Source organism: Equus przewalskii, unplaced genomic scaffold, assembly GCF_037783145.1.
Source record: "Equus przewalskii isolate Varuska unplaced genomic scaffold, EquPr2 ChrUn-6, whole genome shotgun sequence".
In the NCBI taxonomy this organism is placed as follows: Eukaryota; Metazoa; Chordata; class Mammalia; order Perissodactyla; family Equidae; genus Equus; species Equus przewalskii.
The window spans coordinates 257478-284589 of record NW_027228754.1 but is presented as its reverse complement, the minus strand read 5'-3'; the positions used below and the strand labels follow the sequence as shown (position 1 = coordinate 284589).

Here is a 27112-nt window from a genome sequence, read left to right as displayed (position 1 = left end):
GCTTCCACTGAAAACCTCTCACCTAGACCCCCTGCCTGGGGAATACCCATTCCAAGCTTCTCCCCCACTATTATCTGGGTGCTATTCATAGAACTGGCCTCGTGGCCATCTTAGTGTCTGGAATTAGTAGACATGATAGCCAGGTAAGGGCCTGACAGGTCTCCAGCTTGGTGGACACGTGGGACTAGACAAACTTTGGGAGCTGTGATACCTGGATTAAATCAAAAGAGAAGAGAAATCATGCTGGGTTGATGCAGGAGACTCACAATCCCAAAATGTAGGGCAAGGGAAAATGAGGCATTTTCCAATAAAACTTTATTCCCACTTTACCTTTAAAACAGTTACTTTCCTACCCTGACTCATTGCTCATATCTCATCTGAGATATGAGATATTTTCTTCAAACACCAGAGATGGCTCCAATTTCTTCTGTATATTGATCAATCTCTTCAGTCTGGCCTTCAAGACCCTCACCACTCACAATTACTTTCCTCCCCTTTTTTTCCCAGTATCTGTTTTTTTCTCATGTGGCAGAATGTGTGGGGACAAAGAGATCTCAGTCTGTCACTTGCAAGATGAACTTGGACAGGTTAATTAACTTGAGAAAGCCTGAATTTCCTCACAGGGTTAACGAGCAGATCAAATGGTACAGTGAACTGGGAAAAACACTGAAGAGTGTTAAGTCACCATGCAGGGCAAAGTATTGCCCAGTACGCAGCGTTGTCAGGGGTAAGCCTGGGGATTCTCGACCCATTCGGACAGGGCTGCTGGGTGAAAGGTGGGACCGGCAGCATCTGATGGGATTCAAATACTTCCAGGGAATCCTGCCTCCTGGCAGAGCTGGAAACAGGACAGACACTGACAAGGGGGATTCCTTAGCCACCCACCCATGTGCTTGGAGGAGCCGACCTCCCATCTGAACCTGACTTGTTCCCCTTTGCCTTCCCACCTCCAACCACTACCTGGCCCTCTAAGGTCCCTCTTGCCCCAGAACCCACTGAAAATTCATTGTTCCCATAAAACCAGCCCTTAGGAGCGTCACACAAGCCTTTGTCACACCATCCCTTCTGCACGTTTGGCTTTTCAGCTTTGCTAATGCCTATGTGCACGTCCATTGTGAGCTGTCCCCTCGCTGCTCCCTGAAGCCCACTCTGATCCAGATTAGTGACTCTTTGGGGCTAGACAGCCAGGCTTCCCCACAACCCAACCTTGGTGCAGTTGCCAGACACAGAAGGCCAAATTGGGTGCAGAAGTCATTTCTGAGGTTTGAATGTCTCTGAATGTGCCTAGATGCCCAACACATTATTCCCTGCTCCAACTCCAGGCTAGAGAATCTGAGGGTCAAGGGTCTCATCCTTCCCCCAGCCACAGTGAGCATTCATCCCTCAATTGAGCAAAATAGCCCTGAAGTCTACTAGACTGTGAGCTCTGCAAGTTCAAGAACAGAGTTTGCTGTACTCGAAACAGTATCTTCAGTATCCAGCCTAGTGCCTAGTGGAGGCTGAATAAATATACGATAAATGAATGAAAGAATAGAGTCCAGTCTGTGGCAGTTTTATTGGTGGTACTCTCTTTCCATTGTTTACTGTGAGTTGGGGATGGGGAAAAGGAAAAGGGTGGGGTGTAGGGGTGAGACTAGAATATAAACATTAATGAATAGCATCTGAGCATAGGTGTTTGACAGGGAAGAGGAACCACTGATGTCCGTTAATGGGGGGCATAGCATCATTACAGGGGTAGGGTCAGCTAGCATTAATGGCAGGGAGACATGTGTGATGCCAACCATGAGGGCTGAAAGGAGAACCGGAGCAGAAGAAGGATGTGACCAAGGGCATCTGTTTGAAAGTTACTGTGGCGGTTTCTCATGCTTCAGAGTCTCATAAGTCTCCTGGGTCCGGGTACTCAAGCCCTGGGGTGGATGTCAAAGGATAGTCAGGAGCTTGAGTCCATCACAGGACTCCCACTCCCCACCCCCACAGACCCTACCCCTTCTGAAGGTCACTCAAAATCCCACCCTCTTCTACTAACTTCCTGTGACTGCGGGTGCTAGGTGGGGGAGGCAGGATCACTCACCGTGTAAACGGCATCTGATTTCTGCGGAGGCAAAAAGGGCAAGGCATTAGAGACCCACACCTCCTTCAGGGCCCCTCAGCATCTTCCCCTCCACCCAGGGAGGTATCTGGCCCCGGGGGTGGCTAGGCCCCTTGGGCTAGAGGGTGCTCACAGGGATACTCTGGGGGCATGAATGCACATTTGTCCACATGGCTACAGACACACATATACACAAAACATACAACTCTCTCACGTACTCATTGTCACTCATTGACTCTTCCTGTCACCTGCTGAAAATTTTACTTGTGACTTGGCTAGGTGACAGGGTGGGTAGGGTGAGGAGGGGGAGGGTGGGAGGGAGGAAGCTTCCTTTGAAGCTTACTAGATCAGCACCTGAGACTCATGCCCTCCCAGAGGCCACAGACCCCAAGGCTAAAGCCCCAGAAGGACTAAGAATCTGCAAAATTGTTGACACCCGGGTGAGGGAGGGTCCATACCTCATAGCTGGCTATAGCTGCCTTTCGCACCTGGATCTGGAGTAGGGGAGAGGTAATTAGTAAGGTGAAGTTAGTGGCCCATCTCCCTCCCCTTAAAACTGGGGAAATCTCTTCTGTTCCCTCTTCTTGAAGCCATGCTGCCACCACCCTCCCATTTCTCCTTCCAGCCTCCACCCTAGCCCGCCCCAGCCTTACCTTGAGTCGACAGTAGAGCAGGGTGAGGACAATACCATACAAGAACAGGATGGCATCCAGAATATAGCAAAGCTGAGGCTCTCCCAGGGCCGCTGAGGGGATAGAGAGTGCCCGTGGGGTCAGAGGCATCGGGGAAGATCTGGTGCTCAGAGGAGAGAAGGGAAAGGGCTCCGGGAGATAGCACAGGGCCTGGAGGGGAGCCTTCCAAAGGAGAAAACTGTATCTTCCTCTCTGGATTCCCATTTCTCTCACCTTTCCCTCTTCTCTCTCACCCTAGGGTAGGGGTAGGACGGGAAGTGTGAAGGGTCCTGTTGCGATGGAGCTGACATGTACTAAGGGTTGAGGACTTCCCTCTCAGCTCCCAACGCTCTCCCTTTTGCACTGTGGGTTGCTCAGGCACCACTGAGCACTTTACAGCCCTCAAGGGACCCATCTGAGTTCACTGGGCTAAGACCAAAACCTCAGCCCAGAGGGGTAGGGTGAGGGGAGGCAGTGACAAATTTCAGTGAAGAAACCACAGGGAGTGTCTCTGCTAAGTCCTGTGACCTGTGGCTGAGGGCTGGACAGGAAGGATGTGAGCTGGGGAAGGGAGGGAAGACAATTACTCTATTATTGGTCACCTCCTAGCCTCACTCTCATTGCTTTCTGTCCCACCATAAGACACGTAAATGTGCAAAAAGGTGTCTGCTTTCCAGGCCTTATGGATACCAATGGCTCTGCACACATGCTGGGCGAGTGTCCCAGCCTGGGCTCAAGGGACCGAACACAAGCTCTGTGGATTCCGTCTCCGGGTCCTCTGCCCTGTTACTCACTCTGGGCCAGAGAGAGAGGAAGTTTTACGCAATTGAAAAAATCAAATAGGGTCTGAGCTCCAGCCCTTATCTGCTCCAGGCCCCTATCAGGGCTCATGGGCATGTGACGGATAGCTGTAGAGTACTTTTTATTCTGTGACACTCTTTCACATACAATATTGCATAAATCTCAAAACTACCCTGTGAGGGAAACATCGCCGCCATTTTACAGATGACGAAACCAAGGCCGGGAAAAGCTAAGTAACTCATTCAGGGCCACAGAGTTAAGTAACAAGAGCTGGAACTCAAATAGGGGTTTTCTGCTTTCAAAGCTGGTGCCCTTTCCTTTACGCCTCAGAGCCCCTGCTCCCTCCTCATCTCATGGCAGCAGGCTGGCAGCTCACTAAGTCCTTCCCTCCACTTTCACAGCTGGGCTGGTGGATGCCCTCAGTCCATCTCTCTCTTTTTTTTTTAAGATTTTATTTCTCCTTTTTTCTCCCCGAAGCCTCCAGGTACACAGCTGTGTATTTTTTAGTTGTGGGTCCTTCTAGTTATGGCATGTGGGATGTGGGACGCTGCCTCAGCAGGGCTTCATGAGCGGTGTCATGTCGGTGCCCAGGATCCGAACCGGCGAACCCCTGGCTGCCGAAGCAGAGCCCGCGAACTTAACCACTCGGCCACAGGGCTGCCCCCCATCTCTTTCAATTTCCCCAGTTTCCTTGGGTTTCACTAACCCTTCCTCCCCAACGCCCAGCTGCAACTATCCCTCTTCGAAACACATACGCAAACCCCTTCCCAGTATTAGACAACCCAGAGACCAAGTGAGAGTTCGTAAATAGAGTACCGGAGCCTTACAGCTGTTGAGACCTTCCCATTTCTGCCTCTATTTCTCAGCTGAAACTCAGGTCTCTAGAATGGGGCATTTCATGTTGCCCACCCCCGTATCAGCTGTTGACAGAATGGTGTGTTAGTAATGGCCCACAGAAGCAGCAATCACGTCTGTTCATCGTGACTATCCTTGCCTCACTCCCAAGCACAAGGACAAGCCCCTGCCTTCCTAAAGAGGGCATTATAAATATTATTTAACTAGCTAGAGGTCAGCTCCCAGTGGACAAGACTAAAGGCACCCCACAGGAAATGATGATCATGAGAAATGGAGCTTTTCCCCAGACCAGCTTTTCAAGTCATACAACCACTCTCCTCCCCTGCCAAAGGGAAGCCTTATGTGTATATCAACCCCAAAAAAGTTAAGAAAGGGACAAGAAAGGAGGGAACTATGACTCTTGTGCCCTGACAGGGACTGGATAGGACCAGCCTCAGGGTCTCTGTGCCCATGAGCCCACCGCCGGCATTCCTCTGTCTTTTGCGCCTCAGCCCTCGGACACATCCCCTTGATTCCCACCCTGGTGCCCAGCTCACTGTCCCTCACCAAACCCTCTCACCTGCTTGTTCAACCAAAAGGAGTAAGAGCAAGACCACTGCTGGAATCATCCTGGCCAGGGGGCTGAGGGGCCGGGAGCCAGGGATCGGAGGCTCTGCTGACACTGCGCAGCTGTGCTCGGCAAGCGGCTCCCTGACCACAGAGTTCCCCCCTTCCTGCCACGCCTTCCCCAGCTTTGGCCCCTTCCCCTTCCTGCACTAGAGGCCGGGCGGCTCCGGAAGGGCCAACTAAGGGAGCTAGATCTGGGTTCTTACGCCTGAGTCCTTCAGTGATCAAGGCCCTGCTCCCACAGAAAGCAGGGACTCCCGTGCTTGGGATACTCCAGCCCTGTATCATATGTTATCACTCATGTGATAAACTGCCCCTCGAGATTCCCTAAGACCCCACGATAGCCCTTCTCCCTCCTACCCACCCCCCGACCCCCCACCTCCCGGAACTTTACCCCCCGTTTTGATTTGAGTTTACCAGTTTGTGTAGATAGCAAGGTTTGGGCAGGGGGAACTAAGAGGAAAAGAGGAAATGGGGAATGGAGAAGTGGAAAGGACAAGAGTCAGAGAAGGGGGTGGAGATGAACAGGAAAAATTGCTAAGAACTCAGTCTAACAAAGAAGTGGAGGGTCAAAGAACACTCAAGTTTCCCATCAAGATGAAACTGAAAAAGACATACCAGAAGTTTGGGCATAGGGGCCAGAAGGCGGCTAATTTATTATAATTTCTCCTTTTCTAATACATGCACAGAAAGCCTGACAGCTCAGTGCTCCTGTACCCTACGTGTACACACCCACACACAGTTCCATTTCCAATGATGGACAGGCCCCACAGAGGAAGCTGACAGGCAGGGAAATCAAATGCTTTCCCCTGCTCACCGATCTACTTCTCCAAACACAATATCTTGAGTACCTAGGTCAAGAGGAGGAGAAGAAAAGTGGAGTTAGCAAGGATCCAGAACGCAATACTGTGCCCACAAGACTGAGGATCTGAGTTCATGCCCACAGCATATGCTGAATGGGAAGTGTTCAGCTTCTGTTCCCAATTAGGGTCCCAAACCCTTTGTCTAGGACCTCTCTACTACACAATAGGCCTTGTACCTATGATGGCAACGACATCTGCCAACATGTGTCCCTTAGACATCTTGTCCAAACCGGCCTGGAGAGATTGAGATAGCAACAATGTTAGGCAAGGGGTAAAAGGTCGGAGAAGGAAGGCAACGTCATAAAAATCTCAACGAAGGTCAATAATTATTAGATTCATTTATTGGAGTAGGAGTCATTGGGGTTGGTTCTTACCAGGTGGGCAAAACCAGGAGCCTTGATCTTGCATCGATAAGGGCGGCTGCTGCCATCAGACACCAGGTACACCCCAAACTCTCCCTGTCCAAGGAAAAAGGTTGGCTGCCTCCATTAACGGGAAGAACGTTTTTCTCTGCCAACAAAACCTCTCTATTCACCCTCATGTCCTCTCCATCACTGACAAACAAGCATTTACTTGAACATCTATCTCCAGTCACCCACTCCACATACTGTCTTTTTCTTCCCTCCTTTCCTCACCTTAGGAGCCTCAATGGCAGTGTATGTGGCCCCCGGAGGAACTTGGTAGCCCTCAGTATACAACTTAAAGTGATGAATCAGTGACTCCATAGAAGTCTGGAGAGAGAAAAACGGCAGCAACAACAAGCCAGATCCAAACTGTCTCGCAGGCCTTCCCACACCACAGGAAATAATCTCTACCCTTAGGGAGACTCAAAACCCACATGTAAGTCAGTGAGCAGAGATCAGAATGAGAGAGGAGGCTTTGGGAGGTTAAGAATCTTATACAGTGGATTCTTTGAAAATGGAAAACTAAAAAGTAGGATTTAACCCAAGGATGCTTCTCCCCAGTTGCTGGCCCCTTTCCAAGACCTCTTTTCCCTCTCCCTGTAGCCAACCTTCATCTCTGCTCGCTTCGGTGGAGACACTTTGGCATCATCAACTTTGATCTCCCCAGGAGGCATCCTGTTTAGACACTGTGAGATGATTCGAACAGACTGGCGCATCTCCTCCACCCGACAAAGGTACCTGAAGTGGGTGGACAGATTCAGAACAAGAGCAGAGCAGTCAGAGAATCAGATGTGAGGCAGGAGGGATGCCCTTGGCCAACCTGGAAAGTACTAGGTAACTTTCCTCATTCTTTTCTCCTAGAACAGCATCTCTGCTTGGCTTGGCCACCCATATAAAACCTAGTCTTCTGATTCTAGTTTTGGGTCTTTCCCCAAATCTTCTCCTAATTTTCTCAGGCCATGTCCTGTAGTATTTCCCTCTTTAATTACTCTCTTAAATACTTTTTGGAATACAGAATGGGTGAGAGTCAAATAATGCAAAAAAGAAAACAGCAGCAAATCTTATTCAGGGTCAGTAAACAAGAATGGAATGTGAAACTTAGAATCTAGTGGAAAGAGCACTGGGTCAGTAGGATTCTAGTCTCAAGCACTACTGACAGAATAATCCCAGGCTAATGTCAAACTTTTATGCCTCAGCTTTCTCAGCTAGAAAATACAGCCCAAACTAGTTCTATCTAAGACATAAGGATAACATAAGGGTAAAATAAGGTGTCTCATGCGTCAAAGTGCTTTGAAAAGCAGCCTAGTTTACCACACCCAAGAGCTCCAATAAATATTGGGAAGTATGGGAAAGAAAGTAGCCAAGAGAAAAATTAGACGGGAGAAACTAGCTGGACAATGACCTAATAAAGGGTTTGGGCCTTACCTATCATAGCAGTCCCCTCGAGAGCCAATAGGGACGTCAAACTCCACCTGGTCATAAACATCATAGGGCTGGGTCTTCCGCAGGTCCCACTGGATGCCTGAGCCCCGGAGCATCACCCCACTGAAGAGTATAATGGGAACAAGAGTCACTTTCCACAAACCAGGGAAGTAGGCACGCTCTCTTTCTTGGTCTCCTCTTTCCCTCCCCCACACTCCAGACATGGGATACAAACTCAGAACATGGCAAGGAAGGTGCCACACAACATTCTTGAAGCCAAGATGTCAGGCTGGGTCTCCCCCATTCCTAAGGAGAGACGTCATTCCTCCTACCTAAAACCATAGTTAAGTGCATCTTCTGCTGTTACAACCCCAATGTCGACTGTCCGATTTCGCCAGATCCTATTGTTGGTCAGCATCTGTTGATCAAGAAAACTGGTGTGTGAATATCTTCATAATACCCTTCAAACACTTCTGTATTTCTTTATAACTGGGGACTAAAACCCCTCAAGCCCTTCTGGAGGGGAAAAGAGGGATTTTTCCCACTGGCTCTTATCTTACCTCCTCCAACTCATCAATTCGAAGAGAGAAGTTCTTAGAAAACTCATAAATGTCATCCATAAGCCCAAGGGGTAGGTCCTAGAAGCCAAAAGGAGGATGACAGTGAGTACAGCAGAGCCTCCACTAAGGAGGCCAGCTCAGCCTCCCAGCCCCAGGGCTACAAGGTTAGTGTTTCCATCAGCCAGCACTGCCCTCCAGTGGCCACAGAGGATACAGGCATGGACTGGAAGTTGAGGGAGGCATGGGAGCCTGCTCACCTGGTGCACACCTCCCGGCCGGATGTAAGCAGCATGCATCCGCGCCCCAGATACTCGCTCGTAGAATTCAAACATCTTGATAGGACACACTGGGAATTAGTGACAAAGTCCTGGGCCCCTGAGTCCAACAACATGGTGGTCCACTGCCCTGTCCCCTCGTGCCCAACCAACCCCTCATGACACAGAGTTCCTTAAGAATATAACCCAGGTTAGGGGCTGGCCCCGTGGCTGAGTGGTTAAGTTCACGCGCTCCACTGCAGGCAGGCCAGTGTTTCGTCGGTTCAAATCCTGGGCGCGGACATGGCACTGCTCATCAGACCACGCTGAGGCAGCGTCCCACATGCCACAACTAGAAGGACCCACAACGAAGAATACACAACTATGTACTGGGGGGCTTTGGGGAGAAAAAGGAAAAAAATAAAATCTTTAAAAAAAAAAAGTTCCTTATTTAAAAAAAAGAATATAACCCAGGTTAAATATATATTCTCCTCCTAAATATTCTCTCTTTTTAATCTCGTCTCCTTCATATCTTCTCTACTTCCTGTATCTCCTTCCCTATTACTATCCTTCCTTCCTTCTCTTACCTTCTCCCTCTCTTCAAACATCCAGAAGAAAGGGGTCATGGCCCCAATGTCCAGGGCATGTGTGGTCACAGCCATGATGTGGTTCAAAAGCCGTGTGATTTCTCCAAACAGCACTGTAGAGGGGTGAAGACATAGGAGGATCCTATGATATAGGATACAGGAGCCAAGGATCCGAGCTGACAGAGCAGTTCTGGGCAGAGCCTGGGGTCTGCATTCTAAGCTTGGGTTCAGTGCTCCTAAGATGGAGAGTGGGAGGGTGGTGGGGGCACTGTGCTGTCCTCACAGGGGGCCGCAGGAAGAAGGCGATGGGGCATACCTCGGATCCACTGTGCCCGGGGTGGAGGCTGGATGTTGAGCAACTTCTCCACAGCCAGTGAATAGGCCTGTTCGTTACACATCATGGACACATAGTCTAGCCGGTCAAAGTATGGGAGGGCCTGTGAAAGGGAGGAATCTGGGTCACATCTAACAGGCCCAGGAACCCTCCGTCTGGCTGCCAGAAGGATTGCTCTCAGTGGGCATCACAGGTCAGTGCTGCACAAGCCTTCCCAGTCTCAGGAACCCTAGCAAAGCAGGATGAAGCATCCCAATATCCAGTGGATGCTGTTAAATGTTTAAAAACCGGCTCTCTGAAGAGGCTGTGTTTGCCAATTTCCATGGTGAAAAGACTCCTACCAGAGGCAATTTTAAGTGACCAACATTACATAACTGAACACAGCCCTGGGCAGAGTAGCACACCATTATATAGCATTTCCACCGTACAGATACAATAAAAGTAAATATCTCAAGAGCATAACATAGTAAAATGTAGTAAAATAAGGAAGTGATAAGTTTTGAGTGCTTCTTACTTTCATTTTTAATATGTATAAAATCGTAAGCTAGTATCACTTAATTTTTAATAATGGCCGTGTTTAACAACTGACTCACAAAATTCCTGAAAATTAACAATCTGTTCTTATAAGCCAGTATGAGTTGGCTCCAGTACACCACTGTCAAGAGACCTCTGGTCCAAGCGACGCCTCTGTTAAAGAGGAGTGCTTCTGAGATACCGAAGGAGAAAGGTTAATTAGTCTTCGGAGTATCTGCGAGTGAGGGATTCAAGGAAAACAGAGCACCAAGAAGGATGGGATTTGTTTCTGGAAGGAATGGTTGGGTAGAAAAGGTTCTTCCCCCAGAATACCAAGAAAAGCTAAGTCCTAGTTGTGTGCCGAACCAGCTTCAGTTTACAGGAAGGAGGAGGAGCTAAGACATCCTTCCTTGGGACAGCCAGTTCTTCTCCTGATGTCAGTGTGACGTGGGATAATGCTACTGGGGTTAACTCCATGGACCCTGGGACCAGAAACCTGGACTCTCTGTGGGAATCACATTCTAGTCAGCTGGTTCTAAATCCTAACTGCATCATCCTCTGTTATCAAGACCTTTCTTCATGACAGTAAGAAAAAAACTTCGGATTCCTAACCTAGATCCAATTCCTTCAAATCTGACCCTCATCACTAGGGTCATAGAGTTCTCTTAAAAATGGCAAACTCTGTCACAAACTCCCTCCCGGTCACTCTGACTCACTGAGTATTTCGAAAACAAACTAGGCAGCTGGAAGATACAAGAGTCAGCTGTTAATCCTCGGGAGCTGACGTCTCTCTCCTCTTTCCCTGACCCCTAGGGACGCCAGCTTTGACGTACTAGTATGACACTACAGCAGGGAAACTGAGGCACTAGAGTAAGGGTAACGGGGCCAGCCAAAAGTCAGCCAGAGAAAAGCTGGGCATGTAGCTCCAACTCTAAGCATTTCTGCTGGACAAACCAAATCCAGATGATCCAAGTCAAGCATCCCCTGCCACATCCCTCCATCCTCCCAACCAAGACTGTCCTAATAACCTCAATGGGCTACTCCCCTCAACACCTTCCTCCTCTGGAGTTTTGGTGGCAGCAAACTAGCAAAGTCCCAAGCTAAAGCATCCCCAGGTCCTGTTAACAGCCCCTGTTCACCCCCCACACCTGCAGATAGGTCTTGTATTCAATGAGCTTCTCAGTGCCTCGGTGCAGCAGCCCGATGTGAGGGTCACACTTCCGCACCATCTCCCCACTCAATTCCATCACTAGTCGCAGGACTCCATGAGCTGCTGGGTGCTGGGGCCCAAAGTTCAAGGTCAGGTTCGACACCATTGTGTCCTTTGGAGGGTCCACATCTGAGAAGTGGGAAATAGTTCAGATCCAAATGGTAATTCCCTTAAGAACCCCCAAGAGACAGCAAGGGGTTGTTAGCCTCTCCCTATAGACCTTCCAGCTCACCATTCCACACCCTGTTAATTTCCTAATCTCCAACATAACCAGGAAGACCATTAAATGGGAAAAAGGGAAGGGAGAGCCAAGCTTTCTGATGAGGCGGACCATGAACCTCACTCTTTCATGTCTCTCAGAATACCTTTTCAAAACAAAAAAAATAATAGATAACACTATATAGTTCTTATTATGTGCCAGGCACTATTCCAAGCACTTACTTATTTTAATTAATTTAATTCTCACAACAACCATAAGAGTAGTAGGTACTATTATCATTCCCCATTTTATTGGAGAAACTGAGGTCAGAAAGGATAAATAACTTCTCATAGAGTTAGTGGCAGAGCCAGGATTTAACCAGCCCGTTCAGCTCCAGGGTCCACACTCTTAACCATTACGATACACTGCCCTCCAAATGTATTTGATGAATGGCCAACCAATCATGAAACATATACTTAATTCTTACTACTACCAAATGACAGTTTTTACCCTCAAGAAGCTTTCAATTTAATTTGGGAAATAAGTACATGTGAGAAACTAGTAACACAGGTCAAATTTCTAAGTTAGGAAGTAAGTGGCTTACCGTTAAGTATTTAAAGAAAGGAAAGAGAGCTAGCCCTGATGGTCTAGGGGTTAAAGTTTGGCACACTCCCAGGTTTGGTTCCCGGGCACAGAACCATACCACTCATCTCTTAGTAGCCATGCTGTGGCGGCAGCTCACATAGAAGAACCAGGACTTACAACGAGAACATAAAACTATGTACCAGGACTTTGGGGAGGGGGAAACAAAATAGAGAGAGAGAGAGGAAGATTGGCAACAGATGTTAGCTCAGGACAAATCTTCCCCAGCAAAAATAATAACAATAATAATAATAATAAAGGAAGGAAAGAACACTGTGAAGACTTCACAGAGGTAGGATCTGAGCTGGTTCTTAAACACAGGGAACGATTCAGATAGGTAGAGAAAAGAAGAGGCATCCCAGGCTATGCAATCAACACGGGTCAAATCTTAGAAACAAGGAAGTAAACATCTGTGGAACTCTTATCTGCCAAGAGGCAGAAGATTAGTGTAGGCAGGCAGTAGTGAGTAGCGGTTCAATTATCAGTAACATTAATAACAACTCTTATGGAGGACTCACTACATGCCAGTCACTACCCTAAGTGGTTTACAGTGTTATTATTATCTCATTTAACCCTTACAATAATGCTATAAAGTAGGTACTTTATTCACTGGTAAATGAAGAGTTGAGATTTGAAACCAGAGCCTACCATTTCAACCAAAATTCTTCACCCTGGGCTTTGGAGTCAGACAGACCAAGTACAAATCTTCCTGTGTGTCCTTGATCAAGTTTTAATCTCCCTGCACCATAATTTCCTCAAAATTGAGAGAATACTAGTATCACTCTCACAGGGTTTTGTAAGGACTAAGTGAAATAATGCATACAAAAACACTGAGCACACGGTAAGCACTTGTAAGTTTTTGAAAGGTAACTGGAAATGCCTTTGGAGGTTTTTGAGCAAGAGAATGAATGACATGGTAAAATGATGTTTGGGGAAGAGGAAGGTGGTGACACTGTAAAGGATAGCTGGGGAGGGACTAGATCAATAGCATGAACCCAATGAAAAGACTCCTGAAATCATAAAGGTCTAATACAAAATGAATCGGAAAAACAAAAGGAGAAATGACCAGACATGAAACCCTATGAAAGAATCTGCACGATTCGGTGACTTACTCGACATAGATATGGAGGGCAATGAGAGAAGAGCCAAAGATGACTAAAAAGTTTCGATCCTGAGAGAACAGGAGAATAGGGGTGCCACTGATCAAAATCAAAAGTCACAAGGAAGAGCTAGTTTCGATGGGGAAAAAAATGTTGTGTATTTAGGAAGGTTTCATTTGGGTGCCAGTGGGAAAATCACCTTGTCTAGCGAAGGAGATGGAAATATACTGAACCTCTGGAAAAAGCTGAAGTTAAAGATATAAATTTAGTAGGGATCTTCGAGGGTTGGCTGGGACCTACTTTTTATTTTCTCCCAAATGTTATTCCTTTCCTTCGGTACTTGACAAATACTTGCTAGTATCACTATTATTATGTTTGTTGAATTGCATGGTGAAAGAAGCAAAAAGGGTGGGGACTGAAACTTGCCTAAGACAGAGAGCTCAAGAGCACTTACACATCAGCTTGCGGCAGGATGGGTGTGAGTTGGGACAGCAGCTGTGGGCACTCACCATTCCAAGGTGGAGGCTTCCAGTGGGCCGTTTCCTTGGTCGGGTACATGACAGCTCCCCCAAACTGCTCTGCCCATTCCACATCTGGCTGCCATTGCCGAGCACCTCTGGGGAGTTAAAGATCCTGGATAAAGGGCCTGAACAGTTCTCCGTTCCCCTGTTCCCATTCACTCTCAGGTGGGCCCAGGGAAGGGCGTCTTGGATTCTTCAGGCCAAGTCAGTGACACAGAGTTAGTGTAGCTTTGGCAGAACAAGCTGGAACTCTAGAGGTTCCATTCCTACTAACTTATTCCTGGAACCTCTTCACCCATCATCCCCGGGCGTGCAAGGTTGGGAATCCTAGCTCCTTCAAATTCTCCTCTTATTCATATTTCCATCTGGTGAACATGAATGCGAGAAAGGTGTTTATTCAAGGTCAACCGAAGACTAAGAAAAGAAACGGGGTGGGGGTGTGGGGGTCATGCCGGCTCCCTGGCTCAGCTCAAGTCCCACCAGAGCATCAAGGGTGCTTTCCTCTTCCCCTACAGAGTCTAAGGACACTTTTCGCCAGTCGCACCCCAACCGTGATGGGGTTCGGGGCTTGGGAGAAGCAGCAGGGCATAAGGGCAAGGTGACACTATCACTAACATTGAGGAGTAGGGTCTCCTCCTAACTGATTTCACCCCTGGCAGAACGAGCTCAAGACCCTCTTTGCTCCCTCGGCCAGAGCGGGCGCCACTGCATCCTGGAGCTCGAGACAGCCGGCCTGGGCGAGGGGTCACAGGTCTGGGTCACTCTTTCCTAGGGGGTCAAAAGGCCCGTGGAGCCCCCAGACTCGAGAAACCCTAGCCTTGGGGACAGCGCGTCGAGGGCTGCCCTAGGTCTCACCTGCTGGGCTGAATCGGCAGTCGGCCCCCAGCCCCGGGCCGCAGCCTCTGGGCCGCGGCGCCCCGAAGGCTGCACAGAGCCCGCAGCGCCGCCATCTTACTCGCTTCAGACTGCGGGAAGGAGAATCGGGCGGAAGTGCCGCCTGCGCGCCTCCTTGTGGGCTTCTCGCCTATTGGCACAATGCAGCCGCCCTCTTGGAAGCTGGCAGGGTCGCCGACCGCGAACAGGACAACATCCGGGTTCTGCGCTGCGGCGTCACTTTCGCTTAAATACTGGTGGCCGAAGGCGGTTCTTCGCACCGCTTCTGACCGGCTTTGCTAAGTGGGAGCCAGAGACGCTCCAGCTCGGGCAGCGACGCCCCGCGCCCTGCCGCCGAGCCCGCCTGCGCGTACCTTAGAGAGGGCTCGGCGCCCGACCCCCCCCCACCCCCCCCCCCGCCTGCCGCCCCCCGTCATAGCCCCGCTCTGCGGTTGTGTCCGAGGCCTGCTCTTCTAGGGTAGCTCCAGGCTTTGCCAGTTACCTCCCCGAACCCAAAAGATTGGGAGCAGGGAAAGCTAATTTCCAGATGGCTTAATGGGTTAAGGAAAAAGGCCCAAGTGGGGCTGGGCGGGTCTGAAAGCTCCCGCCAAACCAAAACGAAAAAGAGAGTAGGACGCCAAGGCCACCAGCATTAGAGCTGGCTGACCGGGTGTGTAGGGGCCACCTCGCCCCAGATGAGGAGAGGTCCCCTGTGGGTGACCCTGATACCCGCCAAGCTTCCACAGCCTACAGAAATACAGATCCAGGAAGTGCCCTTAGAAATGCCTCACACCCCAATTCTATCCTAGGTCAGTCTCTTTTCCCTCCAGTCTTTCTGACTAGGTCTCAATCCTGGCCAAAGGCGTAGAAATGTGGTAGCACCAGGAGTCTGATTCCAATTCTGTATGGAAGACAAAGAATTTTCCAGCCTTGGAAGCCAGTTCCTATTCTCTCCCTCTGCCTCCAAGCCCAGCTCCAGCTGGGCCACCCCTTGAGTTTGCACAGCCCTCCCACTCTGAGCCTGGAAAGAAGCCTTCCCCAGATCTCCCCCAGACAGGGTCCCTGGGACACAGCCCACCAGCAGTCCAGCAGGGTGGGGCAGACAAACCAGGAGAGTGGCAGAGGGGAATTCTTAGCTGCAGGCAAAGAGGGGAAAGCCAGACTTCTAGCCTGGGAGTTGACCTAATGGGAACCGTACCAAAGGGTGAGGCCATATCCCTGGCTGTGGGAACTGACGGGACCTGGGTAGACTGGGCAGCCCCCACAGAGCCTGGCAGAGGCTCTGCCTCCCTGCACCCCTCATCCCCCCTTCCCTGGGCCATCCCTCCCTCTGTATTTGGAACACAGTAAATGAGATGGTGGGGGAGGGCGATCAGGGGACTGCACTTATTTGCCCTAAGCCAGCCTGAGAGAAGTCCAGGATAGACTCTGTGCTGCTTGGCCCTGGGGGGCAGCTTGAGCTGGGACTGGGGTGAGGGCTCCTGGGGGGCTACCTAGGACACTGCATCTTTTGTGCCTTCTCCCTACTGCCAACACCCCCACACACACTGCTGCTGCAATTCTGAGGCCTTTTGTCTCTCGCTGCTTAGTCACCCCCTTTGTCCTCAGCTCAGATGGGGGGGTGGAAAGGGGCAGTAAGAGTCCTCTGGTGATAGCTCCTCTTGCCCCTGCCCCTTCTGGTCTCCCATCCTTTGTCTGACTCCTGCAGCCCCAACCCCCTCCACTTAGGAGCAGGGTCAGGGCATGTGGTGGGTCAAGACATGGGTCTGGCAGGCACAAGGGGGTGGGTGATACAGGAAGCAATGGGCACCAGGGCGGATATTAATGACCTGAGCGGGAGGGGAGGGGAAAAGGAAGTATTCTGGTGGATATGATGTGGGGGACAGGAGGTGACAAGGCAGAGAATGACTAGAGGAATGGGGGCTGGGGCAGGTGATCGCCTCTGGGAAAGGAAAGGGACCGCTGACTGCACTCTCCTTCCTGGGGATATCCTGGGGAAAGGAGTGGCCAGAGCATGGGGTGAGCAGAAACCCCTACTTCTGAACGCCTTACTTCCTTGCCTTCATAGTCCACCCCCAAGACCTCTTTCCTGATTTCTCTGCACTCCGGAATCAAGGGAATCATTTTGCTTCTTTTCCCTAACACTACCTCTTCCTCCCCAGGTGCTCTCCCCACCCCAGGCACTGGGTTCCTGATTCTCTCAGTACTCTAATTTCTCTATATACACAATGCTGCCTCCACCCTCTCCTTGTCCCATGGGGAATGAGAAATAAAAGATTACTAGATATTCCAGGAACGATTGGGTTCTCAGGACAAGGTGGGGGCAGAAAAGGGAGCCAGGTGGGGATTCCCTCAGATGGATTGGCACTTGGTGTATCTGGGTTCCTGAGAAAGCCAGTCTTTCTGGGTGCTGAGGGCTGGCTGACTTGAGGCTGGAGGAGGGGTTAGGGCAGTTGGGAGTGGGTAGGAGCAGGGCCAAGAGCCTGGGGGAAGCTACTGGGAGCTGGGCCAGGGAAATGGGGAGTCAGGAAGTGGGGAGGGGGAGCCCAGGGGGGGAATGGAGGCGGAATGGCTGTTCAGGCTTTGGAGGGGACCGGTAGTGGTAACTCAGGAAGGGGAAGCCTGAGGGAGAGAAGAGACATTAGAGAAGAGGAGGTGCCATCCTGGATCCTCCTTCTATAAAAGGAAAAGTCATTAACCCCTCCTGCTTTATGCTCTGTCCTCTTCATGTGCCCATTCTAAGCCGATTCATCCTACCTTTGGGCAGTACTCCCTGATCACCATCTCCTTGCCTGTCCTGTCTCCCTGCCTCCTGTAGCTCTCCAACTGCTTGGACCCAACCTGAGCCATGTCAGGCCATCTCCTTTCTTTGTTCTGCCTTCTTGATGCTTTCTTACCTGTTTCCCCACTCTCTTTCCCCTGCAGCTCACTCAGTCGCCTCAGCATTGGAAACCAGCCTCTCAGGGCAGAGGGCAGCTTGAGGGAGCCATGCCAAGGAGGCCATGCCAGGTTAGACAGTGGGAGCGAGAATTCTCCCAGGACCCTGGTGGTTTCTGTGCGTGTTGGCCAGGCCCTTTCCCTGACTTCCTACCCCTCCTGGGGCTCTGTCCCACCAAAAAGGGAAAGAGACAGCTGAGAGCCGACTGTGGGGTTTGGGAAAAGGCTATGTCATCAATTGGCCCAGTGCCTATGATCCATCCGGCTGCTAGAGATTCCCCTCCCCTGGGCAAGTCCCATTTTTTTTTTAAAGGAAAACAAAAACTAGGATTTTTGGGAAGCAATGAGACACCCATCTGAGTCCTACCAACAGAGCTTCTGGCTGAATGGCTTATAGCTCAGCCAATCGCAGAGGCTCAGCATGCTTAAAAGAGCTGGCGGGGAGAGAGGCTGGGAAGAACCCACGGGGAGACCCACAGACTCATAGACGCAAGAGAGAGAGAGAGAGAGACAGGGGGAGAGAGAGAGAAGAGAGACAAAGGCACAGCGGAAGGAGGCAGAGACAGGGCAGGCACAGAGGCGAAGCCAGACAGAGTCTGAGGGAGTGCAGAAGGAGAGGCCAGAGAAGCTGCAGAAGGCACAGGCTGGGAGAGACAAAGATCCAGGAGAGGAGGGTGTGGGACGAGAGTTTGGAGGAGCCAGGCCACTAGGCACTGCTCCTAAGCCTAAGGGCCAAGTTTTCTCCATCTCCTCTGAAGGTCCCCAGCCCCTCTGAAAACTCTGCTCTGACCCTGGCACGAGTCCGAGCCCCCAGGCTGCAGAGAGGAGCTTTCCAAAGCCAGGGCGTGAAGGACTTGGTGCCCAGACGGCCTCAGTCCCTCCCAGCAGCAGCACCAGTGCCATGTCCCGGACGGACCCGCATCCCGGGAGGGGCTTGGCGGGCTGCTGGCTGTGGGGAGTCCAACCCTGCCTGCTGCTCCCCACCGTGCCTGTCTCTGGGCTGGCGCGGCTGCTTCTGCTGCTGCTGGCCTCCCTCCTGCCCTCAGCCCAGCCGGCCAGCCCCCTCCCCCGGGAGGAGGAGATCGTGTTTCCAGAGAAGCTCAACGGTAGTGTCGTGCCTGGTTTGGGCTCCCCTGCCAGGCTGTTGTACCGCTTGCCTGCCTTTGGGGAGACGCTGCTACTAGAGCTGGAGCAGGACCCCGGCGTGCGGGTCGAGGGGCTAACGGTGCAGTACCTGGGCCAGGCACCTGAGCTTCTTGGCGGGGCAGAGCCGGGCACCTACCTCACCGGCACCATCAATGGAGATCCGGAGTCCGTGGCATCTCTGCACTGGGACGGGGGAGCCCTGTTAGGGGTGCTCCAGTATCGAGGGACCGAACTCCACATCCAGCCCCTGGACGGAGGCACCCCTAACTCTGCCGGAGGGCCTGGGGCTCACATCCTACGCCGGAAGAGTCCTGCCAGCGGCCAGGGCCCCATGTGCAACGTCAAGGCTCCTCCCGGGAATCCCAGTCCCAGGCCCCGAAGAGCCAAGGTAGGCAGCCCTGGAGTCTGTGTCCTGCAGTGTCCTCCCGCCATATCTGTCCTACTGACCCCTATTCACTCTCTCTCCACCCACTTCCACTTCTGGCCATTCTGCTTCTTCCCTCCCTTCTGCTTGCCTTTCCTTTTTCCACTAGCTTCCTTTCTTGGGAAGGCTCTGGCTTCTCCCTGGCCCAGCCCTTTCCCTGGCCAGACCACTGATCCGCAGGAGGGTTCCCAGAGGTAGATCAGAGAGTCTGTGCTGGGAATGGTGGCTCCTTCTCCCCACACCACCCCTGCCTGGCCATGGCAGCCTACTGGCACAGTCCCGAGCAATAAGGCTGTCCTAACAGCCCCTTGACCCTGACTCTTTTCTGTGTCCCAAATTTGAGTTTTACCCCCACCATCAGCTAAAGGAGTGAAGTTTGAGGCCCTAGGGATTAGCCTCTGGTTTCTGATGCTGCCTTCAAAATTGTTTTGACAAACTGGAAACTAGGGCAGGAGTGCACAGAGGAGGAGAGGCACCCCATTCCTCTTTCTGGTCAGTCCCCTTCCCACACTGTGGACTGACTGCAAAGCTGCCTGAGGCTCCATCCTTTCCTCTCTCCCACTGCTGGTCTCCCCCCTTCTTCCCTCCCACCCTCCCTCCCTCTCCAGCTCTAATCCAGACCAGACGCTCCCTCTACACCCGCCACGCTGAGATCTGGCCCTGGCCCTAGCTGCTGACTGAATTGTTCCTCCAACCACACAGGGCAGACACGTTGCAGCCCAGCCCTCTAGCCTCAGTCCTGCAGGCCCCCAGCCACACTCAGGCCTAGGGGACTCCAAAGCCCCTCCTAGAGGCAGTTCCAGCTGCTTTTCACCTCTGGGCCCCACACAGCCCTGGGACGTGGCAACTCCTTCTCCCCTTCTCAGAACCAACAGCTGATTTCTCAGAGTTACCACAGAAGCCCTAGGATTTGGGGTTGGGGGGAGGGCCCAACCAAGACCCATCAGGATTCCTGTGGGATATGTGCAACCCAGCTGGCTCTGCTGAGTTCCAGACCCCGGAAGTAAGGGAGGGGAGAAGTGATCCATGGGTCTGGGAGACTATTTCAGGATCCTCCTCTTCTTTTGTCTTCTCAGCGCTTTGCTTCACTGAGTAGATTTGTGGAGACCCTGGTGGTGGCAGATGACAAGATGGCAGCATTTCATGGTGCAGGGCTAAAGCGCTACCTGCTGACAGTTATGGCAGCAGCGGCCAAGGCCTTCAAGCACCCAAGCATCCGCAACCCTGTCAGCTTGGTGGTGACTCGGCTGGTGATTCTCGGGCCAGGCGAGGAAGGGCCCCAAGTGGGGCCCAATGCCGCCCAGACCCTGCGCAGCTTCTGTGCCTGGCAGCGAGGTCTCAACACCCCTGAGGACTCGGACCCTGACCACTTTGACACAGCCATTCTGTTTACCCGTCAGGTGAGGCCCTGATCAGCACCACAGGCCACACACTACACAGCTCCGAGAAGCACCACTGCACAGACTGTGATGTAAATGTTGCCCCTGGAGTTATGCAACATGCTGCCTGGGCCCAGCCACACCACCAGTGCTATCTGGGCCCTGACAGTGCTGGGTACTCAGTGCCCAGGTCCCCTCTAATCTGGATCTCAACCCAATGGACCCTGGTGTCTTGGTTCCTCATGCATCTTCTATGATCCCTCTCCACAGGATCTGTGTGGGGTCTCTACTTGTGACACTCTGGGCATGGCTGATGTGGGCACTGTGTGTGACCCGGCTCGGAGCTGTGCTATTGTGGAGGATGATGGGCTCCAGTCTGCCTTCACTGCTGCTCATGAACTGGGTAAGGTGGGGGTGGAGTCATGGGACATCTGGCTTGGATGAGCAAGGTAGCAGGTGAAGCGAGAGTGAGCTCATCAGGGTGCAAATGGGAATCACAAGGTCTTTCTTCCTCCCCTCTAGGTCTAGATCCAGGGCCATTATCCTTCTCTGTTCTGAATGCAGACAAACGTTTAGATTTTTCTATTAAATGAGATAGTGTATGGAAACCTACTGTGAACTCTGTGTATATATGTGTGAGGAGGGGGGTGGCACAGTTTTGAGAGAGATATTCTTCACAAGAGTCAGGATAGAATGGATGGGTTCAGGGTTGGGAATGTTTGCTACAAGGAAAAGTTGGTAGAGAGGGGTCCTGAGTGTATTTCGGGAGAAGGGGAAACAGGGCAGTGGGGGCTACATATTGAGGAGCCATCAGAGCACCAGAAGGGGATTGGGGACTGGGTGGGATGGGGAATGGATCTGACTGTCCACAGCTGCAACTGGGCTTATGATGGGCCTGCAGCCCCCTGAGGGCACAGGGATGGGACCCTTGGACCCTAACAGAGCCTCTGCTTTCACAGGCCATGTCTTCAACATGCTCCATGACAATTCAAAGCCATGTGTTGGTCTGAATGGGCCTGGGAGCACCTCCCGCCATGTCATGGCTCCTGTGATGGCTCACGTGGATCCCGAGGAGCCCTGGTCCCCCTGCAGTGCTCGCTTCATCACTGACTTCCTGGACAATGGCTATGGTAAGCACATGGCACACCTCTTTCCCTGTGCAGGACTCAGTTCCTGCCCCCCACTGTACTCTCTCTTCTGTTGCATATTTCATGGGCCAAACTGACTTCTTCAAATGTGCTCCCTCTGCAGTGTGGGATGGGGCAAGAAATGCTGCTGTATTTATGTGGTTCCCACTTCCTCCCAGAATAAGTAGCACAGCTGAGGGAGGCAAAATTTGGTTCAATAGAATTAAAACTGACTTTCTAAGGGTCAGAATTGTCCAACACTGGAATGGGTTGGCTGTGAAGGAGGTGACTGCCTTGTCATTTGAGGTGTGCAAGTCCAGCAGCATAACTATTACTGGGCAGAGTTGTTGATGAGAAGCTGAATAGATAGGGAGACTTAGTGCTTTGGGTTCCTATCCTAATTCGTTCTTCAGCTGTGTAGATGTGTGACTGTGTAGGTGTGTGACTGTGAGTAAGTTACTTCACCTCTGTGTAGCTGATGTGTAAAATAGGCGTAATAATGGTAACTACCTCATAAGTGTTGGCCATGATTAAATTAGATAGTGTTGGTCAAGCATTTAACCAATGCTTATCGCATAATAAGCATCTAATAAGTTGTAGCTGCTATTTAAAGCTCCTTCCAGTCCTAGGGTTTGGATTCTAGTATCCATCGGGCCCCAGGGAGCCCAAGCTTTCAGCTGGCAATCAGTTGGCACCCCTCAACCCAGTGCTGACATCATACCCCTGCCTCCTTTCCAGGGCACTGTCTCTTAGACAAGCCAGAGGCTCCCCTGCATCTGCCTGTGACTTTCCCTGGCAAGGACTATGATGCTGACCGACAGTGCCAGCTGACCTTCGGGCCTGACTCACGCCATTGTCCGCAGCTGCCGCCACCCTGTGCTGCCCTCTGGTGTTCTGGCCATCTCAATGGCCACGCCATGTGCCAGACCAAACATTCACCCTGGGCCGATGGCACCCCCTGTGGGCCTGCACAGGCTTGCATGGGTGGCCGATGCCTCCACATGGACCAGCTCCAGGACTTCAATGTGAGATCCCAGGGCAGGGGTGGGTCAGAGGGCCTGAGGGAGTAGGGACTGGCCCTTAGTCCAGGAGAGAGTATATTTATCCCACCTTTCCGTTCTGTGCTTCTGCAGATCCCACAGGCTGGTGGCTGGGGTCCCTGGGGATCATGGGGCGACTGCTCTCGGAGCTGTGGGGGTGGTGTCCAGTTCTCCTCCCGGGACTGCACGCGGCCCATCCCCCGAAATGGTGGCAAATACTGTGAGGGCCGGCGAACCCGCTTCCGTTCCTGCAATACCCAGGACTGCCCAACTGGCTCAGGTGAGGAGCGGGAGGCACAGGAGGCGCTGAGAGGGATTGGTAGAGTGGGAAGGATTGTCGCTTGAGTGCAGGGACCAAGGAGGTGTTGACTGTCCTTGCTGCTGAGAGGAGTGACTCTACCCTTCAAGAACATTCCCTGGCAGTTTGGGGGGCAGAGAGGTGCCATGCTGTCTGGAGGGCTGAGGGGTGAGGTGGAGCAGCTGGTGGGGCAGTGTGAGGAGAGAGGGGCTCTGACTGTCCATTTTACCGCTACAGCATTGACCTTCCGTGAAGAGCAGTGTGCTGCCTACAACCACCGCACTGACCTCTTCAAGAGCTTCCCAGGGCCCATGGACTGGGTCCCTCGCTATGCGGGTGTGGCCCCCCGGGACCAGTGCAAGCTCACCTGCCAGGCCCAGGCGCTGGGCTACTATTATGTGCTGGAGCCACGGGTGAGGACCAGGATGCCCCCACGCCCTGGCTGTGCTCATACACTCCCCAACAGTCCCTCTGCTTTCTGATGGCAAAGATCCTCCAAAACAGCACTGTTGCTGGCATTCCCACAGCCAGGCCAGGCCAGCCCAGGGGGCCACTCAGACTTATACGTCCATGGGTATTTGGAAAGCCTGTCAACCCCGGACTCTGGAGAAGTTGCCAATTGCGCCACTCTTATCTGCCCATATCCCTCGGTTTCTTTTCCTCTCTCTCCCTATCTTCTAGTGCTCTGTCTTACTTCCAGTGAGAAGGGAAGTATGTGGCCTTTGGGACAAGTCTTCAACCCCTTTTCCGTGGGCTCCTCTGTCAAATTACACTGGTTGTCTCATTCAGCTCATGCATGGCCTGCCCCTCACTGGACAGGCCTGTTGGAGACACTGATGTCCCTGTACTCCCTCCCTGTGCTGGGTGGTAGCTGGAAGGCTGAAGAAGGAAGAACAAGCTCCAGCAGTTTTGCTCCCACACCCCTACCCTGGGGAGAATTCCTACACGTTGGCCGCCCTCTAGCGTCCGTCTGGGGTGCTACCATCAAGGTTTAGGACTTGGTGTTAAGACTCAGACAGACCTGATTCTCGTTTTGGCTCCTCCACTTGCCAGCCGGGTACCTTTGGGCAAGTTCCTTAATCTTTCTAAACCTCAGTGTCCCATCTCTAGAAACCTCAAATAGTGGTTGTGAGATTTATATTCACGTTTGTAAAGCACTTAGCACAGTGGCTGACTCACAATGAGTGCCCTGGAAATGGCAGCTTTTATCAGTATTAGTGTCATTATGATTATCATCCCTTACTGTCTGGGGCTCACTCCACACACTCCATCCGCATCCCCTCTTTCACCCAACTTTCCTGACATCCTCTCCCTAATGGGATATACATCTTGTTGGGTTTACTAGCCCCTCTTGACTTAGGAAGAGCCCTTCGCATCACTCCTTCTCTTCTCCTCAGGTGGTAGACGGGACCCCCTGTTCCCCGGATAGCTCCTCAGTCTGTGTCCAGGGCCGCTGCATCCATGCTGGCTGTGATCGTGTCATTGGCTCCAAAAAGAAGTTTGACAAGTGCATGGTGTGCGGTGGGGATGGTTCTAGCTGCAGCAAACAGTCTGGCTCCTTCAAAAAATTCAGGTTCATTCACTATTTGTTTCCTCCTCCCACCTTCCTGGACACTGTTCTGGGCCCTGGGGATACAGAAATGAACTCAACGCTGTTTGTCCTCTCAGAGAGCTTACAGTCTGGGGGGGACATAGACAAATAAGCAAGTTCAGCACAGTGTCCCACCTGTTCAACAGGTGTCAGCCTGGGCTGCTGCAGGGCCCTTGTGGGTAACAGGGAAGGTTCCCCTGGAGGTGACCTCCCTCCTGGAGAGATAATAGGAACTGGACAGGCACAAGGAGGTGGGCTTAGAAGGGCATCTCAATAAGGAGGAGGTATAAAGGCCTAGAGAGGAGAAGAAGGCGGGCACATGTGCATGTAGCTCAGATCTAGGCTGGACAGCTCACATAGGTCTGGGGAGACAACCCTCTACACAACACGTATACACACATACAATCATACAAACACAGCTCAGAAAGGCTGAGGAGACTCAGGAAGATGCTGAGCCCCCTCTACTCCTTCCATACAGGTACGGATACAACAATGTGGTCACTATTCCTGCGGGGGCCACCCACATCCTTGTCCGGCAGCAGGGGACCCCTGGTCTCCGAAACCTCTACCTGGCCCTGAAGCTCCCAGATGGCTCCTATGCCCTCAATGGTGAATACACGCTGATGCCCTCCCCGACAGATGTGGTACTGCCTGGAGCAGTCAGCTTGCGCTACAGCGGCGCCACTGCGGCCTCTGAGACACTGTCAGGCCATGGGCCACTGGCCCAGCCCTTGACACTGCAGGTCCTGGTGGCTGGCAACCCCCAGAACGCACGCCTCCGATACAGCTTCTTTGTGCCCCGGCCAGCCCCTTCAACGCCACGCCCCACTCCCCAGGACTGGCTGCACCGCAAGGCACAGATTCTGGAGATCCTCCGGCAGCGCCCCTGGGCGGGCAGGAAATAACCTCACCATCCCGGCTGCCCTTTCTGGGCACCGGGGCCTCGGACTTAGCTGGGAGAAAGAGGGGGCTTCTCCAGCTGCCTCATGCTAAGACACAGTGCGGGGAGGGACTGTGAGGGTGACTCCGCCCCTCCTCTCTGTCCTAATGCGCAGGCTGGCCCTGCCCTCGTTTCCTGCCCTGGAAGGCAGTGATGGGTGGTGGATGGAAGGGGCTGGGAGACAGTCTTCTATCTAAACTGCCCCCTCTGCCCTGCTGGTCACAGGAGGGAGGGGGAAGGCAGGGTGGGCTCCAGTTGTATTTATTTAGTATTTATTCACTTTTATTTAGCACCAGGGAAGGGAATGAGGGCTAGGGTCCTGGGGAAACTGATCCCATCCCTCATAGCCCTCACCCTGGCTAGGAAATCCAGGGTGGTAATGATAGGCAGAAAGTGATCTGTGTGTGTCTGTGTATGAGAATGTGTGTGTGTGTGTGTGTTTATGTATGAGGTACATCCTGCCCTGCTTTCCTCTCCCTGAATTTTGTTTTCTGGGAAAGGAAGAGTCAAGTGTAGGATAAGCCTTCAGGGAGTAAGGGATTATCATATTTTTAAAATATAAATTGAATTCTGCTATTTATGTTCTCCTTTTGGAGTCAGAGCTGTGGGTTGCACCCTGGCTCCACATCTCTGAACATTTGTTTTCTCATTTGCCAAAAATAATACCTCCCTTGGAAATTTGTTGTGAGGATTAAATAATGTAAATAAAGAACTAGTACAATGCCTTGCACTTGATAAGTGCTCAACAGATGGCAGCTGCTGTTAGTTATTGTCATCACCTTTCTGTCCACCTCCACTGCCCATGGGGTTTGCAACACACTTGAAGGTGGAAAAGATCCACATCAGTGGTGCCTGCCCTTACCCCAGGCTCAGTTCCTTCGGTTGGTAGAACCTATCATGGCTTCTGCGGGATTGTCAGAAAAGGATGATTCTGTCCCTGATCTCTGGAGACTCCTGATCATGGAGGCTCCTGAGACATGATAAACACTTGGCTACAGCACAACTGATAAGAGCTTGAAGGTGCAGAGATGACAAGAACAACTGCTCCAACACAAACAAGCAGCTTAGTAGTGAGAGCTTAGTGGTAGTCGACGGCTCTGGGGGAGCTGCTGTGGTAGGAAGATCACTCAAGTGGGAGCCACTGGGTCTGAATTTGAGTTGGGGTTCAGCATCTTATTAGCTAGTAGTGTTAGGAAGTCACTGATGCTGAGCCTTAGGTTGCTCATATGTGCAAGAGGGCTAATAATGCCTGTTCCCACAGGGTATTCTGGGAACAAATGTTACAATATTTTCAAAATAGTAAAGGCTGTGTCCATGGGACGAGTTACCCGTATGGCAACTGAGTGCCTGGGACAGGATTCCCAGAATCAGCCAGTGCAAACCCAGCAGAATTCTTTGAAGATGTGAGATTAGCATGGATGTTTTTTTGTTTTTTGTTTTTTGGGTTTTTTTGTTGAGGAAGCTTTGCCCTGAGCTAAATCCATTGCCAATCTTCCTCTTTTTGTATGTGAGTTGCCACAGCGTGGCCACTGACAGATGAGTGGTGTAGGTCCACACCCAGGAACCGAACCTGGGCCCCAGAGGTGGGGTGTGCCAGACTTAACCCGTAGGCCACTGGGGCTGGCCCTAGAATGGAATTTAATAAGAGGAACAGGACACAGTTTGGTAGGGGATAGTCAGGAGGGTAGGAAGAATGGAGAAGGATCAGAGGTGAGGGGGAGCCAGA

The 27112-nt window shown here is 51.8% G+C and overlaps 3 protein-coding genes across 5 annotated transcripts; 1 reads left to right on the top strand and 2 right to left on the bottom strand.

The window, feature by feature from the left end:
• Window positions 1–1536: 1536 nt before the first annotated feature.
• FCER1G (Fc epsilon receptor Ig) lies at window positions 1537–5399 on the bottom strand. Of its 3 annotated transcripts, none has more exons than XM_008533865.2 (5): window positions 4976–5399; window positions 2743–2834; window positions 2548–2583; window positions 2072–2092; window positions 1537–1907 (listed from the first exon to the last, which is right to left on the bottom strand). In XM_008533865.2, exons 1-5 carry the CDS (start codon window positions 5022–5024, stop codon window positions 1845–1847), a joined length of 261 nt encoding a protein of 86 aa, XP_008532087.1. In that variant the 5' UTR covers window positions 5025–5399; the 3' UTR covers window positions 1537–1844. The 3 variants fall into 3 exon arrangements, with proteins under 3 accessions (XP_008532087.1, XP_070464477.1, XP_070464478.1); XM_070608376.1 differs by lacking the exon at window positions 4976–5399 and adding an exon at window positions 4378–4481 and having other exon boundaries at window positions 2743–3015; XM_070608377.1 differs by lacking the exon at window positions 4976–5399 and adding an exon at window positions 4389–4481 and having other exon boundaries at window positions 2743–3015.
• A 247-nt stretch (window positions 5400–5646) lies between these two features.
• On the bottom strand, window positions 5647–17443 carry NDUFS2 (NADH:ubiquinone oxidoreductase core subunit S2). Its single transcript, XM_008533864.2, has 15 exons — window positions 17402–17443; window positions 14487–14803; window positions 13620–13726; window positions 11108–11298; window positions 9429–9549; window positions 9113–9225; window positions 8529–8603; window positions 8272–8349; window positions 8044–8129; window positions 7715–7834; window positions 6898–7027; window positions 6521–6616; window positions 6260–6343; window positions 6062–6119; window positions 5647–5873 (listed from the first exon to the last, which is right to left on the bottom strand). Exons 2-15 carry the CDS (start codon window positions 14579–14581, stop codon window positions 5836–5838), a joined length of 1392 nt encoding a protein of 463 aa, XP_008532086.1. The 5' UTR covers window positions 14582–14803; window positions 17402–17443; the 3' UTR covers window positions 5647–5835.
• Window positions 14888–26136, top strand: ADAMTS4 (ADAM metallopeptidase with thrombospondin type 1 motif 4). The gene is made up of 9 exons (XM_070608312.1): window positions 14888–18975; window positions 20088–20411; window positions 20661–20793; window positions 21350–21520; window positions 22256–22542; window positions 22651–22837; window positions 23093–23268; window positions 24253–24428; window positions 24925–26136. The coding sequence occupies exons 1-9, from the start codon at window positions 18343–18345 to the stop codon at window positions 25349–25351; spliced, it is 2514 nt and encodes an 837-aa protein (XP_070464413.1). The 5' UTR covers window positions 14888–18342; the 3' UTR covers window positions 25352–26136.
• The last annotated feature ends 976 nt before the right edge of the window (window positions 26137–27112 follow it).